At 52.5% G+C, this 16465-nt stretch overlaps 1 protein-coding gene across 3 annotated transcripts in view; it reads right to left on the bottom strand.

Annotated features, from left to right (window-relative positions):
- ADAMTS14 (ADAM metallopeptidase with thrombospondin type 1 motif 14) overlaps positions 1–16465 on the bottom strand; it is an 88314-nt gene that overhangs the window by 8721 nt on the left and 63128 nt on the right. For 2 of the 3 annotated variants that reach the window (XM_005565621.4, XM_005565620.4), the window contains exons 11-18: positions 15470–15618; positions 13346–13521; positions 10970–11103; positions 10463–10586; positions 9031–9111; positions 3676–3839; positions 2036–2204; positions 1457–1589 (exon numbers count right to left, since the gene is read on the bottom strand). In XM_005565621.4, coding sequence (XP_005565678.2) covers positions 1457–1589; positions 2036–2204; positions 3676–3839; positions 9031–9111; positions 10463–10586; positions 10970–11103; positions 13346–13521; positions 15470–15618 — 1130 coding nt within the window. The remainder of the gene's footprint in view (positions 1–1456; positions 1590–2035; positions 2205–3675; positions 3840–9030; positions 9112–10462; positions 10587–10969; positions 11104–13345; positions 13522–15469; positions 15619–16465) is intronic. The other variant, XR_012417833.1, reaches the window with a different exon arrangement.

Consider the following 16465-nt stretch of genomic DNA (forward strand, 5'->3'; position numbering starts at 1 on the left):
TGGGTTTCAGAATGTTTGAGTCCTAGGACAACTGTCCACCTGGCTCTGCAGCTACCTGGGTATGTGACCTCAGGGAGGGCACTCTTCTCTCCTGCTGTGTCTCGTCTGAAAAACAGGCATGATGCGTATTTAAATCCTAGCACCCTTCGTGTCCTTGGGCAAGCTCTTAGCCCTCTAAGCCTCAGTTATCCCATTTTCACATCATGATTACTTCAAAGCCGCATACATATTTGAGTACCTACTGGTGCAGGCACTGTCCTGGGTGCTGAGAAGCATCAGAGCACAAAACAGATCAAAGCCACACTTTCAAGGTAGATCCCCCAATCTCCATGGGGCTCCTGGGACAAGAACACTGTTACTGTCACCGTCATCACCCACAGCTTCCGCACAGAGTAGCTATGCTGGTGGCCTGCAAGTGTCTTTTAGCCACTGAGCAACTTCCAACAGCATCTTAAGCGCATACACACTGGGTGCATTAGAGGAAACAAAACTGCTCTAGTGGGGATGGAAGGAGGGAGAGCCTCAACTCCTACTCCTCCTTGGGTTCCCAAGGCATCTTTTAGTCGCTTGCAGGCAGGTTTGCTAAGTCATGCTCTTCCTTAAAACCCCAAAGGGGTAGGGGTTGGGGGACACCAGCCAGGAGCTCAGGCAGAGCTAACCCTGCATGCTCTGTGATTACAGGCATTAGTGGGAAAATCAGTCTGAATAACAATACAAAGGAATGAGTGAAAGAGAAGCACAGGGGGCTGGTTATGAAGCTGTCGGGCAGAGGAGGGGCTGGGTATCATGGTCTGGCCTGGGCACAGACAAGGAGGCCACAGCAACCTCTAGCTAGTTCCCACCCTTGCCCCGATCACATGCCCGGCCTTGGGATTCCCCCAGCCCAGGGGAGCAGAAGCTGACGAGACCCAGGCAGCACCCTACCCCTGCCAGGGAGGACTCCTGGGGAAGCAGGAGGATGGGCAAGGCCCTCTGCAGTTGCTACCCGCCAGCCACCCTCGGCCTCAGTCTGCCTGGGATGTACTAGGAGAGCCCAGTGGAGGCTGAGGAGGTCTTGAGGCTGGCTCTGCAACAGGTTCAGAGGCCTGGCCATGAGCCCTCCACCAGGCACAGCTCTCTCCTCTCCCCAAAGGCTCTCCCCCAAATAATCCCAAGGTCATCCTTGTGCTCAGAAGAGCATGTAGCCTCAAGCCAGGGAATCCCAATTAGGGGCTGGACCATGGCTGAGGGCTGGCGGGCTGAGCCGTGTCCCTAGACACCTGATAATCGGGCAGAGAAGAGGTAGAGATCAGCATCCTGGCCTGGGCCTGGAGCCCAGAAGCACTGAAACCCGTGTTGCCTGTATGGTCGTGTCTCCATAACCCAGTGCTGAGGGGAGCAGGCTCAGCAGCCCCACTGCCTGGGGCCCGGGCTAGGCATAGAACCAGACTCCTTGTCCCTCCCCGGGAGCACTCACGCAGGCTGGGAGCACAGGTGCTGATTGCAGCGCCGGCGGATGGGCTTGGGCCTCTTCTTGTGGTCACATAGGTGCCGCTGCACCATGTGGTGGTCTCGTCTGCGCCGGCAGCCATATTTGGTGAACTGGATCCCTATGGGGTGGGCAGGCTGCCGTGGGCCTAGTCTGGCCAGGCCCCCCATTGCCCTGCTGGGGCCTCAGGGGCAGTACCCATGGAGAGCCTTGTGGGCCAATCCCACCTCCCTCTGCCTATGCCCCGCCTGCCCATGTCACTTTCTGAGGGACACCTTCCTGATCAGCTCCATCTCGCTGGTGAAAAGATGGCTTTGGACAGCTGTCTGTCCTCACAGTGGGTGAGCTCTTTCAGGGCAGAGGCTCTGCCTGGATATGGCTCTAGCACCCCCAGCCTCATCCCAAAGGCCCTGCCCAAAACAGGGTCCCACACACTGGAGATCTTCAAGGAGAAACTGAGTCATAGGCAAGGGCACATCAAATAGAGACAACATTAGCCCCCACCCCTGCCTCTCAAGGGATCCTGGGCTGCCCCAACAATGCACTGGTGGGTCAGGGAATCGGTACCTCCTCCACAGGCCTTGCTGCAGGGGGCCCAGCTCTTGAGCGCCCACTCATAGGTATCCGTCTCCTCCAGGAGCACATTGTTGCTCCCAATGAGGGGCAGCAGGTCCTCGTGGATGATGTACTTGTAGGCCAAGCTGCTGCGGGGGCCACCCTCAGTTGGGGGGAGCACCTGAGGAGAGATGGGGAGCTGGCACAGGACCAGATAAGGAAGCAAGGGTGGCATGCACTGGGAGGGGAGGGGCCAAAGAGAAGGCCTTAGGGTCGGAGAACCTGTGAAAGCTGGAATGAGGTAGTGCCCAGCATGGCTGGGGTGCGGTAGGAGGTTGGACTCAGATCAGCTGCCATGGGACAAACTCAGGCTGGACACTTGCCGTGTGCCAGGCCCAAGGGCAGCCGGTGCACCTAGGAATGCTCTTCTTTTCATAGACCTAAGTTCGGACGGGAGGGCAGGGCTGTCTGTCTGTCTGTTCTGCTCACTGCAGCATCCACACTGCCTGGCTCTAGAAGGCAGTTAATAAGAATGGTCTGGATACTGACCCTCATCAAATATATGACTTGCAAGTATTTTCCCCCATTCTGAAGGTGGTCTTTTCCTTTCCTTGATAATGTCTTTTGATGCACTAAAGTTTTCAATCTTGATGAAGTCCAATTTATCTATTTTTTCTTTTGCTGTATATGCTTTTAGTGCCTGTCATATCTAAGAATCCAGAGTCATAAAGATTTGCCCCTCTGTTCTTTTCTAAGAGTTGTATGGTTTAAGCTCTTATATCTATTTTGAGTTAATATTTGTATATGGTGTGAGGAAGGGGTCGAACTTCATTCTTTTGCATGTAGATATCCAGGTGTCCTGGCACCATATTTTGAAGACACTATTCGTTCCCCATCGAATGGCCTTGGTACACTTGTTGAAAATCACCTGGCCATAAGTGTATGAGTGGTCAACAAATATAAGGTGAGTCAAAAATATGTGCTGGATTGAACTGATAATACTGACACCAATAGGCCACAGAGCCTGTCCTCCAGGAGCCCCCCAGCTGGTGAGGGTGACACCAGGAACAAAATCCATCCAAGGTATCCCTGCCACCAGCCAGTGCTGAGGGCACCATGGACAGAGCTCCTCCTGGTCTCATCTGCTGGGTTAATCCCTGCTCCACAAGCCCTGGCCCATGCTCTAGGAAGGGGGTTATGGGTAGCAATGGGCCCCAGTCAGCTCCTTGTTCCCTTTTTAGGAGGCTGGAGCCCCTGGATCAGCTGCCTTAAAGCCCAAGGAAGCTGCTCCTGGACTCCCTTGCCAGCCATGCTATGATACACACAGATGTGGGATTATGCCAGGATGACCCAGCCCTGCCCAGCCTCCCTCCAGGCTCCATGTCCAAGACTGCCTTAAAGAGGACAGGCTCCCTGCATGTAGCATCTGGGGTCTGACAGTGAGAAGATAACTCTCTTTATCTCTCCTCACTTGCCATCCTGCAGCCTTTTAAGTACAAATGAGGAGCTGACCCCAGGATGGAAGGTGCCTTGCCCTCACCCAGGCTCCTAAAGACACCAAAATGGTGCCACGCTGGCTTGGCAGCAGATGTAGTGATCTAAGGGGACAAGGGGGTTGGGCAGGGGCTGCCACCACACAGAGTGGGACTCACCAGGATGGCAATGGCTTCAGGCAGGGGCCCACTGGTCTTGAGGCTTTCCTTGGCATCCTCCACTGCAGCCTCCCACTCCAGGCCCATGGCGGTGAAGGTCCGGCTTGTGGCTTCCTTGCCTTTGGGGTTGAGGATGAAGCTGCCGGTGACCTGGTTCTTCACCACTGGCCGGTGAGGAGAGAGAGTCACACAGATTTCTGTCCCTCTCCACAGGGGGCGGGCCCCAAATATGATATTCAAGGCCTTCCCAGTGAGCCGTCTGGGCTCCTGTCCACCTGCCTTTCCTCCCCACCCAAGCCCTCCTGAGTCAGACAGGTCAACACACTCCCCGTCACACATACACACACACACACCTGCCACCATCTCTGGGTGCGCGCGCACGCGCGCGCGCACACACACACACACACACACATACACACTCTCGTTGCTGCCTCTGGATCCTAGTGCACACCATTCCTCCCACTCTTACTGCCTTCCTTTCTTCCTGCCTAACTAATCTCTACCCATAGTTGAGGCTCAGCATAATTCCCTCTCCTCCAGGGAGTCTTCTTTGGTTTCCCAATCCTCAGGGATTCTGCCCTCCCTAGAATTTCTATAGCAGAGCATAGAGGTTGAGAGTACAGATTCTGGAGTCAGATTGATGGTGAGGAAACTACTCAGCCCCACTGTGTTGCCTCAGTTTCACCATCTGGAGAATGGGAATGATAACCGTACCCAGTTCACAGGGCTGCTGCTCCCCCAGGAGGATAATAGAAATCCCCGCCCCCCACTACTGAGGCTCTCAGGACAATGAGAAGAGTTCAGAAACATAGCCAGCTTGGCAAGTAGTGACGTACAGTGGGCACTATCGCTAGACCACCAGAAAAGTGCTGGCCTTTGGCACTGCTGTGATTGCAGATGCCATGCCTCTTCCAGCAGCCTGTTGGCTCATCTCCATCTTGGTGTCCTCGGCCCAGCACGGGCCCTAGCACAGAGGCAGAGATTTTAAAAATCCATAAATTTCTACCCCTTAATGTCCCAGTCAGTGAGTAACTCACAACTTACTACCAAAAGACCCCAGGAGGCAGGTGGGTGGGAGACATGTAGATGCCGACAACTGGCCAAGGTCCCTGAGTGGTACCTTTGGTCACCCTGAACTTCCTAGGGCCCAGCAGCCTGAAACCCAAGCCCCCTAGCCAAGTAGGGAGGGCAAAGTCTCCAGAGCCCTGGGGTGTCCAGGAGGAAGGGCCCACAGAGCTCCTACCTGGGACAGATGTAAATGGTCGTAACTGTCATATAAGAGCTAAGGATCCGAGAACACTAACCATGTGTCAGTCACTCTGCCAACTGCTTCAGTTCAATCCTTAAATACATCCTAAGGGCTGGGCTATTGTTAATACAGATGGGGAATTGGAGGCTCCTAGACACACAGTGTCCTGGACACACAGTGGGCTACAGTTGGAGCTGGGCCAGAACCCAGGTGCCCAGAGACACAGCAGCAATGTGGGGGTGGGAGGGGTTGGGGAAGAGGGGTAGAAAAAGAAGAGCCTTGCTCCTTCCTGGGAGGCTGCTGGAAAGATGCCCCTCGCCTCCTGCCCACCCCAGGCCTCTCCCTCAGGCTCCCTGACCGCTCTCGGCCCCCAGCAGCTTCAGACTGTCTAGGCTAAGGCTGGGCAGCTCCTCAGGCCAGGTGCAGACTCCAGTCCTCCTATTGCCCTTGACTACTCCTGCACCTCACTGTAGCAGAGCCCCGACTATGCACCCCTCATTCCAGACAGTGGGGGGTGGACCACCATAAACTCTCCACTGTCCAGACCCAGTCCTGAATCCAGGCTCCACCACCGACCTGCTCTGTATCTAACCTCTGTCAGAGCCTCAGTTTCCTTTAACTGCAAAACGGGATAACAATATTCATAGATGGCCATGAGGCTTACTAAACATAATGCATGAAAAGTGGCAACTCATGGCCCAGCGCATGGGAGACACAAACAGCATGAGTTCTCCTTCTCTTCTCTACCCTTCCTTTCAGAGAGTCCATGTCCCCAATTCCAGGAGAGTCTAATGACAATGGACAGAGCCTCTCCCTTCATTGCCAGAGCTGCCACCTGTCCTGGGCCTCTACATATCCTGTTGGGTACACGCACCCCTACACAGGCATGCACACACATGCACACACTCACACTCACATACACATATTCACACGTTTTCACTGAAGGCCACTGTGTGCCTCACACCTGTATAACACACAACCTGTGCCAACTTCAGAGTTCAGCTCCTGGGTCGCCCCTGCTTCGCTCTCCCCACCAGGCTCCCCGGAAAACTCTAACCCTTCAGGGAACTCACCCAACAAACAGGCAAGCAAGCCTGCACTCGGCCTGCCCCCGGTGCTAGCAGCCTGTGCCATGACCTCCACAGAAGACTAGTTCTTCGAGGGGATCGAAGAACTAGGTTTCTGGAGACAGCAGAAGGTGGAAGGGGCTGCTAATGTTCTGCAATCATCCCCAGGCGATGCAGTGTCAGTGAGCTTCACCTCTTTTTGGAATAGATGTCCCTTCTCTCCTTGCCCCTTCCCTCCCCCGGCCCCTAACTCCAGCACATTCCCCACAGCCAGGCAGGCATAGCAGGCAGGACTTGTCTGAACCAATGTCCTCTAACCTGGGCTCGCTGTGGTAGAGTGGCATGGCTGGCAAGGGAACAGGGCTGGGAGGCAGGAGACCTGGGCCCAGACTGGCTTTGCCCACATCCCTCAAGGATGAATCAGGGCATACAGAGGCCCCCAATCCACTTTGGTTCTCAGTTTCCCCTTGTGCCTGTGGCCTGTTGGGACGATGCCTTTCAGGTGCCTTCAAGAATGTAAGTTTAGGAACCCGCTGCAGCTGTGTTAAGGGGAGGTGCCAATGCAGATGCATTCTCCAGGAAATGCAAGTTATCTAGGAAACTTTGAAGATATTTACAAATTGCTGTTTTGACGCTAACCTAAAAATATGAATGGTAGCATTCGTGTGTGATGTGAGCCTGCCAAGAGATATGTGTTTTGTTTTTCCATTTATGATGAAATTGGTGCCAAGCAGTGTGACTTGGCAGACGTAATAGGTAAGAGGGGCCTCTGTGACATTTCAAGGGGACATTGTGGCCTGTATGTCCTCTGCAAAGGGGTCTGAACACAGACGCCACTGCCCAGTGTGGGAGAAGCAGCCTGCTGCCCACTTGCCACGGGGACCCTGCTCTGAACCAGGCTCACGGGATTTGAACCGAAATATAATTCACATGCCATACAACTCACTCGAATAAGGTGTGCAATTCAGTGAAATTTTTTTTTGAGACGCTCCAGCCCCCCAAGTAGCTTAGGACTACAGGCATGCACCACTATGTCTAGCTGATTTTTGTATTTTTTTGTAGAGACTGGATTTTGCCATGTTCCCCAGACTGATCTCAAACTTCTGAGCTCAAGCGATCCGCCCACCTTGGCCTCCCAAAGTTGTTGGGATTACAGGCGTGAGCAACTGCACCCGACGTGATTTTTAAGTAGATTCAGCCATCGTCACTGTCTAATTCCAGAACATTTTCATCACCCCAAAAAGAAACCTGATACCCATTAGCCATCATGCCTCTTTCCTTCCCCAGCCCCTGGCCACCACTAATCTATTCTCTCTCTCTCTCTATGGATTTGCCTTTCTGGACATGTCTATTTTTTGACAGCCAATTTAGTTTCAGCAAAAAATGAAACCAAACATCTATCACATTATATTAATGGCCTTAATTTAAATTTATTAATTTATTGCGGGGTTCTCATTTTTAATCCAGCCTGGCTTCATAGTTGGATAACTGTTACAAGCATAAGGATGTCACCTCATTTAGTGGCTTGGTGTTTGAGTGTTATTATAATGAGAATAATGTAATAATTATAATGAGAATAATGCGTGGTAGACTGCAGAATGCCTCTATATTCCTCCTCTTCCTCTATGCATGCTCCTTTGCACTGTAATTTCACCACTTCTACCATCAAGAGCTAGTCTATTTTTCTACCCCTTAAATCTGGGATTGGCCATGTGACTTGGACTAATGGCACACTAGAAAACATGACACAAGCCGTTCCTGAGGACTATGTGACAGACATAATGTGAATAATACTGGGTTAGCCTGGTGGCCCTGCCACCTCCATGACCCCAGCTGACAGCCAGTACCAACCACCAGACATGTGAGTGAGGCCATCCTAGACCAACCAGCTCCCAGAGAACTACCAGCTGAGGGTATCTGCATGAGTCGGTCCAGGCAGACAGGTAGAAGAACCACCTCACAGAGCCCAGCCCAAACTGATGCCTCACAGGACTGCAAGCTAAGAAGCAATTCTTGTTTGAAGTCACTAAGTTTTGGAGTGGAGTGTTAGGCAGCAAAAGTTGACTGATGTACTCTGTGAAAATGGTTTTCCTTGAGCCAGGTGCAGTGGCTCATGCCTGTAATCCCAGCACTTTGGGAGGCCAAGGTGGGCGGACCATGAGGTCAGGAGTTCGAGACCAGGCTGGCCAAGATGGTGAAACCCCGTCTCTACTAAAAAATACAAAAATTAGGCCAGGCGCGGTGGCTCAAGCCTGTAATCCCAGCACTTTGGGAGGCCGAGACGGGCGGATCACGAGGTCAGGAGATCGAGACCATCCTGGCTAACACGGTGAAACCCCGTCTCTACTAAAAAATACAAAAAACTAGCCGGGCGAGGTGGCGGGCGCCTGTAGTCCCAGCTACTCGGGAGGCTGAGGCAGGAGAATGGCATAAAAACCCGGGAGGCAGAGCTTGCAGTGAGCTGAGATCCGGCCACTGCACTCCAGCCTGGGCGACACAGCAAGACTCCGTCTCAAAAAAAAAAAAAAAAAAAAAAAATACAAAAATTAGCCAGGCATGGTGGTGGGCACCAGTAATTCCAGCTACTTGGGAGGCTGAGGCAGGAGAATCACTTGAACCCGGGAGGCAGAGTTTGCAGTGAGCCGAGATTGCGCCACTGCACTCCAGCCTAGACGACAGAGCAAGACTCCATCTCAAAAAAAATAAATAAATAAAATGGTTTTCCTTTAACAGCCATCTATATGCGTAAGAAATTATTAACAGTAGTTGCCCTTGGGGAAGAAAACTGCCCCCGGGGTACAGGGGTAGGAAGGGGACTCTTTACTAGGTCCCCTTTTAGACCTTCTGAAATGTAAACCATGGAATGGGTTACCCATGCAGCAAAAATTTAAAATAAAATGAAAAGGGGATCTCTGTCCATTATTCCAGTTACTACAATTCCACTTGTACTAGAATCTTGCCCTCTGCTCTCCCAGCTCCCCCAAATCAGAGGGCAGGGCCTGGGGCCCCACTGTCCCTTCCCAGCACCCCGGCACTCACCAATGCGGTGAGGGGACTTCTCCAGTGCCTCAATCTGGATGTGCCTGGCACCTGCCGGGATCTGCACCAGCTTGAGAGCTCCTGCCACACAAGGGGATCCAGAAGTCGTGAGCATTCTAAGCTGGTGGTCCCACTGCCCAGCATCCCCCACTCCCCTGCTGGGCACCCAGGAACATCTCATTTGATCACAGAACCTCTCTGAACCTCTGTATCCTCATTTGTAAACTGAGGATGAGACCTTCTCCATAAGGGTGCTGGGAGGATCTAATGAGATGTGTCCTGTAAACTCTAAGGGCCTCTGTGTGTGTGAGAGCGGCTATTACTTCCCTCTTTCCTGACCCTCTTCCTCTACCTCTCACTTCTGTCCTTCCCCCCTCCCTTTTTGCTCCTCTGACTCTCTCTCCCCATTTCTTCTCAGACCTTAAACTACTTGCTACTGATGGAATTTAATGATAAAGGCCGTGAGGACCCCACATGACTGTCCTGAGCCCCCATGGCCCTCCCGACCCAAGGCCTGGACTTTCTCAGAGCCACCAATCTTGTCCCCAACAATCAAAGGTGAGACAAAGTGTAACATCTCCCAAGGGAAAATAGGCCCCCTTTACACTAAAGTGTGAATGACTGATATAGGGTTCTTTTCCACAGCAAGTTTGGTCAGATTGGAGGTAGAGAGGAAAGTCAAGGGACTCAAAGATACCAGGAATTCAAAGCAGCAAGTGCCGCAGGTTTAAAAAAATAAGAAAGAGGCCAGGCGCGGTGGCTCAAGCCTGTAATCCCAGCACTTTGGGAGGCCGAGATGGGCGGATCACGAGGTCAGGAGATCGAGACCATTCTGGCGAACACGGTGAAACCCCGTCTCTACTAAAAAATACAAAAAACTAGCCGGGAGCGGTGGCGGGCGCTTGTAGTCCCAGCTAATGTAGTCCCAGCTACTCGGGAAGGCTGAGGCAGGAGAATGGCGTAAACCCGGCAGGCGGAGCTTGCAGTGAGCTGAGATCCGGCCACTGCACTCCAGCCTGGGCGACAGAGCAAGATTCCGTCTCAAAAAAAAAAAAAATGAGAAAGAGAGGAAAAGAAAATTATCAGTCCAGTCTTGGCTACCCCTTTAGACCTGTCTGACCTCTCCCTCCCACCAGTAACCCCAGGGTCCAAGGGATGGCCAAGCTCCCATGACAAAACATTGCCTAGCGGGAAAATGCCTCTTGGAGCCCCTGGGCCCCAGACTCAGGGAGGAGCTTGCCTGGAAGATGAGGTGATTGGCTGCAGCACCTGGCTCACCAGCCTGGGCAGCCCAGGAAGGCCTAGAGATGGGCCCCAGGGCCCCTTCTCCCCACCCCAGACTGTGGCACAGTTCAAGGAGGGAGGGCCCCCCCAAGGGACGGCAAGAACTCCAGTCAGCCCTCATCATCCCCCCAGCCCCAGCCCGACTCACCTGCCTGCTTAGAGGCCTTTCCCAGCGTCCCCTTCACAGTCCTGCAGTGGGAGTTGTCACCCCCGCAGACTCCACACTTGTCATCCGCCTTCATGGACCCCACCTCCTTGTCACAGCCAACAGGCTGAGGCCAGAGGTGAGGTCAGTGGGAGGAGGCTCCCCTGCCCCCACCGCCACCCTGGGGCTCCCATTCCCATCCCCAGGCCCTGGTCAGGAGAAGACCTCTGGCCTGAGAGGTGTCCCTGGACAGGATTCTGGCACAAATTCACCGTGGGACCTGGGTGAGGTCTAAACCCGGCATGATGAGGATTCTTGCCATCTCCTCTCCCCTCCAATGGGGCTGAGCAATAATTAACCCCTTCCAGCTCCCCAGGGCTACGCTGAGGACCAACAGGGTGTTGCGAGTGGGCCAGTGAGGCAATGCTCATCTTCCCAGGCAGGAGGAGTTGCAGTGCAGCCCTCCAGTCCCCCTCTGCTGGTAGTCGGGGTGGCCCGGGGTGCACCCACCACACACTCGCCACGCGCACAGACGCTGTATGGGTCCCGGTAGCTGCAGCGTGTCCCATCATGAACCACCTGGTTCATGAACACCACGTCCCCCGTGTCCGCCGACTGGCAGATCAGCTCACACTTCTGCGTATCTGTAGGCAGAGGGACTGTGCTGAGTCCCCAGCTGGGCTCAGAGAAAGTGGCCCAGGACAGATCAGTGCGTGGTCCAGCCAGAAAGCTCCGGGGCCAGCTCTGGGCAGTTGGGGGAGCACTGAGTGTGGTGCTGGGGCTGAAAATCCCTGCTGTGTCACTTATCAGCCATGTGACCTTGGGTAAATGCTCTGACCTCTCCCAGCCTTTGTTCCCTATTTTTATTATCCCTAATCAGTAAAATGTCACATCAGCTTATTGAGAAAAATCGAGTGATAAAGTAATAATAAGCCAACACTTAGTGAATGCTTACTATGTACTAGATATTTCTAAAACCTTCATATGCCCTTAAAATACAGCTTTAATGGCTTTTCATGAATTAACTCATTTAACCCTCTCAATACCTCAATGAGGTAGGTGCTAGCATTACAGAGGAGGAAACTGAGGACCAGAGAGGTTAAGGAACTTGCTCAAGTCCACACAGCCACATGGTAAGTGGTTCAGCCTGGATTGTAACCCAAGCAGTCTGGCTTGAGTCCTGCTCTGACCCTTAAAAAACTTCACTGTGCACATGTATGACATGTGTCTTAACATGTTTGTAAACATTAGAAGGCTGCATGAAAGTAAGGCAGAAAAGGGGTCTGTATCTGGGTTTGCAAAATGGAGCAACAGTCAGGGAGAAAGAGAGTCCTTTCTGGTCCTAACAATTAAATGTTTCCTTCTTTATGTGGGTTATAGATGTCCTAAAAAGGAGGTTCCAGAGAACATATAAACACTTACTGTACTTCTTAGAAAAAAGGAGGTTGGAGGCTTAGCTAACTTCCTGGAATTCGTCTAACAGTCCTGGGAAAAACCCGAAGTCCAGCTGCCCCACAAGCGTCCCAGTCCCTCCTCTCCCCAATGTTGTGGTTGCTGGTTTGGTTTCTGAACAGATCTGGAAGGCTTTCAAACCAAGCTTCCCTCAGCCAATTACTAAGGAACCTGCTGGGCTCTGCTCTGGTCCCTGGGCTCCCAGGACAGCTGGTGACTCCTTGTCTCCAGCAGGAAGGGCTCAAGTCTGGAGCCACAGCCTCCAAGACCACCTTGGATTTCATGCACAGGAACCAGATTCCTAGAGGGACCCGGGTCTCAGGGGGCTCCAATCCAGCACAGGCAGGATCCTGACCCAGGCAGGCAGCTCTCTGGGCAGCAACGGAAGCCAGCCAATAGTGCCAAGGGAGTGGGGAGCTCCCCAGAGTGGGAGGAATCCAAGCAGAGAGAAGACACCCCCTGCAGGGATGCTCTGAAAGAATCTGGCAACGACAGGCCTCTGAGGTCCCTTCCAACCTGAAGAGTCTGTCATTCTAGACAGAGCTGCAGAGCTGAAGGTTCCGGGGTGGAGCCCGGGCTCCGGGGAGGGACGCCCGTCCTGATGGGAGCTGTCTGGGTCAAGGGTTGTGTGATGGAGAATGAGCATCTGTCCATGCGGGACCCACAGAGAGGCTAGCAGGGGAAAGCTGGAATCAGAGGATCACTGAGGGCCCTTCCAGCCGAGGCTCTGACTTGCCACAAATCCCAACGCTTCCCTGGATGCTCTGCCGCTATGGAACCATCACCGGAAACACTCAAAAACAGACGGGAACTGGCACCACTATGGTCCCCAAATTCAGACTCTTTACATGAGTCCAGAAGTCCTGTGTATGTCCCAGGGCAGCCTAGAGAGTCAGTATGAAGATCCCACCAGATCCAACTGCCTGCCTTCCAAAATCATCTCACTGACTCTGCAGAAACCACAGCCCAGTCAGTAAAACCTAAAAACACAGCATGTAATAGGACTGAGCTCCTCAGGACACTGGTCATGCAACGGGAAGGGTGCCTGCACCTGTGTGATTCTTCTCCCTGCAGATAAGGACAAAAGACGAAAGGCAGGCAACCCTAACAGCCAACACTGCTACCGGCCATGGCAACACCTGTGTGTGAAGTGTCCCTTCCTCAAGACGCTTTCCTTGCATCTGCCAGAAAACTGTCATCATAAGTACACAAATCAGGGATGGCCTTGATGGGGATGATGACCCCAGAAGTATGCCAAGAACAGGCCTACACAAGGGTATATGGCGAGCCTGCTGACTGCAGTCTCCCTTTTGGTACCCCCACTGTCCCTCCACCTTCACTGGTGGGTGCGGGGGTGGGAGGCCCTGCCTGGGCACACACAGCCCCCGCAGATGCCCAAGGACATGGGGTGGGAGGGGGGTGGGGCCCGCTTACCGTCGTCAGGCTCATAGGGCACCCAGCTGTGCTTGGTGTTCTGGTGCACGTAGTAGGAATTGCGCTTGGCACACTGCTGCGCCCGGAAGTCCTCGTAGGGCCCAGGGCACTCCTCGCTGTTGCAGACCTGGTACTCGAACATGGGCCCTAAGCACGGGCGGCCTCCATAGGCTGGGCTGGGACAGGCATAGAGAAATGGGTGACCTTGCTGGCTGGGAAGGCTGGGGAGGGCCAGGCTTCCCATATGGCCACCAGGAGCAGCTCAGCCATTCACAATAGCATGACAAGGTCCCTCCACTGACATAAACCAGAGAATGGCTCCCAGGGTGGGGGCTACGGAACTCAGCCTTCCAGGTCCCTCTTCCTCCCTGCTTTACCCTTCCGACATACACCACCTATTCCACGGTGAGTGTGATGGACAGACGTACAGACTGACACAGGGACTGACTAACCCTCTCCAGCTGGGCTGGAAGAGAAATCCATCTTATTCGCCTTTGTGGGTGCCTTCAACTGTTTTGCAGGCCCTGGCATAGAGCAGGCCCCCATAAACAACTCGGCCACTCCCATTTGCATCCACTTCCACTTAACATCATCATAAACTAAGGAGTGGTAAAAGAAACTTGGATTTGGAATCAGACGTGCTGGCTTCCAAGTCCTGACCGTGCAACCTTGGCCAGGCCACTTAGCCTTGCTGTGGCTTAATTTCCCCTTGAAAACAGGGGGAAAATAATAATCCCTCTTATTTTACATACCTCCTGGTGTGTCTGTGAAGAATAGTAAGAAAAGGTATTTTATAATCATCTATGCTCTCTTCTCCATTAAGTCAAGAGGATTGGGTAAGACTTGATACAAAATGTCCAAGTGCTGGGGTTAACAGTACCCTACTCATAGACATGTGGGAGAACTGCACAGATTTTTGTACCTAAGTGCTTAGCATCCCACCTAGCACAAAATGCTTGACATACTATAATAATGATTATTATAACAGCAGCTGTCTTCTATTAAGCATTTAATTGTGTGAGCATGATGCTGAGAGCACACATATTATTTCATTTAAGCCTCATAAAATAAAAATAGTTATTACAGAGGAGCTCAATAAATGGTAGCTTTGATACCAATTATACTGAGGGATAATTGTCGGTCATGCCTGCAAGGTGATTTACTATAACCACAGTCTTTGTATTTCCGAAAGAGGAAAGTTACAAGGCAGTCCATTTTGGTTCATGTGTGTAGAAGGTCAATACGGCCGTCTATATTAACTATATGGCTATATTATCTAAAACAAAGAAACGGCTGCTTCAATAGGCAGTGAGTTTCCCATCCCTAGAGATAAATAACAGAGTATGAATGACCACTCCTGAGGACACCAGAGCCACTGTGACCCTACAATGCTGCGATTCCACAGTCTTCATCATACCTCTCAGTGCTGTGAGGGGTCAGGCCAAGCCTCGTCGTTGTGGGGGTTTGGAATCCCTGCATTCCAAGAGCCAACCAACCCATGCAGCCAGCCTTGGCCAGTCCCCATCTCTCGTGGTGCTGTTCTAAAAAGGCTGCTTCAGCTTGGAGATGGAGATGGAGAACTAGGGCTCAGATGTCCCAGAACCATGGTGTAGGGGAGAAGATCCCCATAGAGGGGATGAGAAGGGAGAATGGACATCTCCCCCAGAATGCTAAAACTCAGGAGTGGGGAGGAGAGGAAGGACCTTTGATGTTAGAAAGAGGTAAGTTAAGAAAAATTAAAGGATGATTTTCTCCATGTGGTAGAAAACAAAGTTAGAGAATTGATTCTTCCAACAAAGAGCTTAGATCAGTGTTTCTCAAAGTTTAGCCAGAGGATCGGGGTCATCAGAGGACTTGTTACATACATGAAGAAGTAGGGCCACCCAGACTCTGGGGATCTTCTGCACATGAGCTTGAGAACCACTGGTTCAGACAAACGCACAGAAGGCAGACCTGAGAGTCCTTAGTGGATGCAGGTAGGAGTGATCTGCCTCTACCAGCAATTTTGTGTCCTCACGCACTAGCATACACAACCACCCACAGGGGCCCTTCTCTCCTGCACTGTCTCCCCAGTGCCTTCCCCTTCAAGCCCCTGCCCTCCCCACCCTTGCCAAGCACACTCACGGAGGGTTGTTGCAGCTCCGGCTGCGGGATCGCACCCCGCCCCCACATGACCGCGAACATGACCCAAACTTGGTCCAGGAGCTCCAGCCTCCATCCTGGCCGTATGTCTGCTCCGGTGACTTCCAGATGCAGTGACCTTTGAAGCACCACTGGGGCAGAGCAGAGCGCATGAGATCACCCTGGGCTGCTGCTGCTGCTGAGCCCACCCAGGGAGCCAGAAAAAGGGATAGCAAGAGCATGAGCCTGGGTTTAGGCAGAATCCCACCCTAGCATGAGCTGAGCAGCCTTAGACAAAGGGCTTGCCTTTCTGAGCCTGTTCCTCAACAGGACAACGTGGGTAACTGTACCTGCTCATAGCATCTGATGAGGTCATACCCGGTATACAAAGCCCTCCAGAAATGGCAGATCTTATGATGAACAATAATAAATGTGCAATTATTTGCACTCCTGGGAGTAATAAAAGGCTGATAGGAGAGAGATAACACGATCTTCCCACACTAGCTAGAGTTGATCTTGGCTCTGTATCTCAAAATTACCTTCCAGGGATCACAAGATGTGCTTCTGGGAGGCAGGCCAGCCATGTGGGGAGGTCTGTGCATGCAGTGGAAGGAGGGTATGCTTGAAGGATTCCTGGGTTTGTATCCCAGCTCAGCAATACTAGCTATGTGTGGCTACTTTAGCTTGCTGAGCCTCAGTTTACCCACCTGTTAAGTGAGACTGTTCTAATATCTCTACAGGCCTTAGCACAGGGCCAGGAAATAGAGGAGGGCCCAACTAGAGGCAACTCCCTTCCCTTTTCCTATAGGGTAGCACGAAAAAAATGCGCACAAAGCTCTCTGGGCAAAGTTCGTCTCCCGAGAGATGAACTCAGTGGTTCTCAACCTTGGAATCACCTGGGGGAGATTTTACAACTTCAGATGCCTGATCTTCACCCCAGACCAACTGAGTCAGAATCACTAGGGGTAGGAACTTTTGGAGGCACTATAATGAGGTGTA

Source organism: Macaca fascicularis, chromosome 9 (assembly GCF_037993035.2).
Source record: "Macaca fascicularis isolate 582-1 chromosome 9, T2T-MFA8v1.1".
Lineage (NCBI taxonomy): Eukaryota > Metazoa > Chordata > Mammalia > Primates > Cercopithecidae > Macaca > Macaca fascicularis.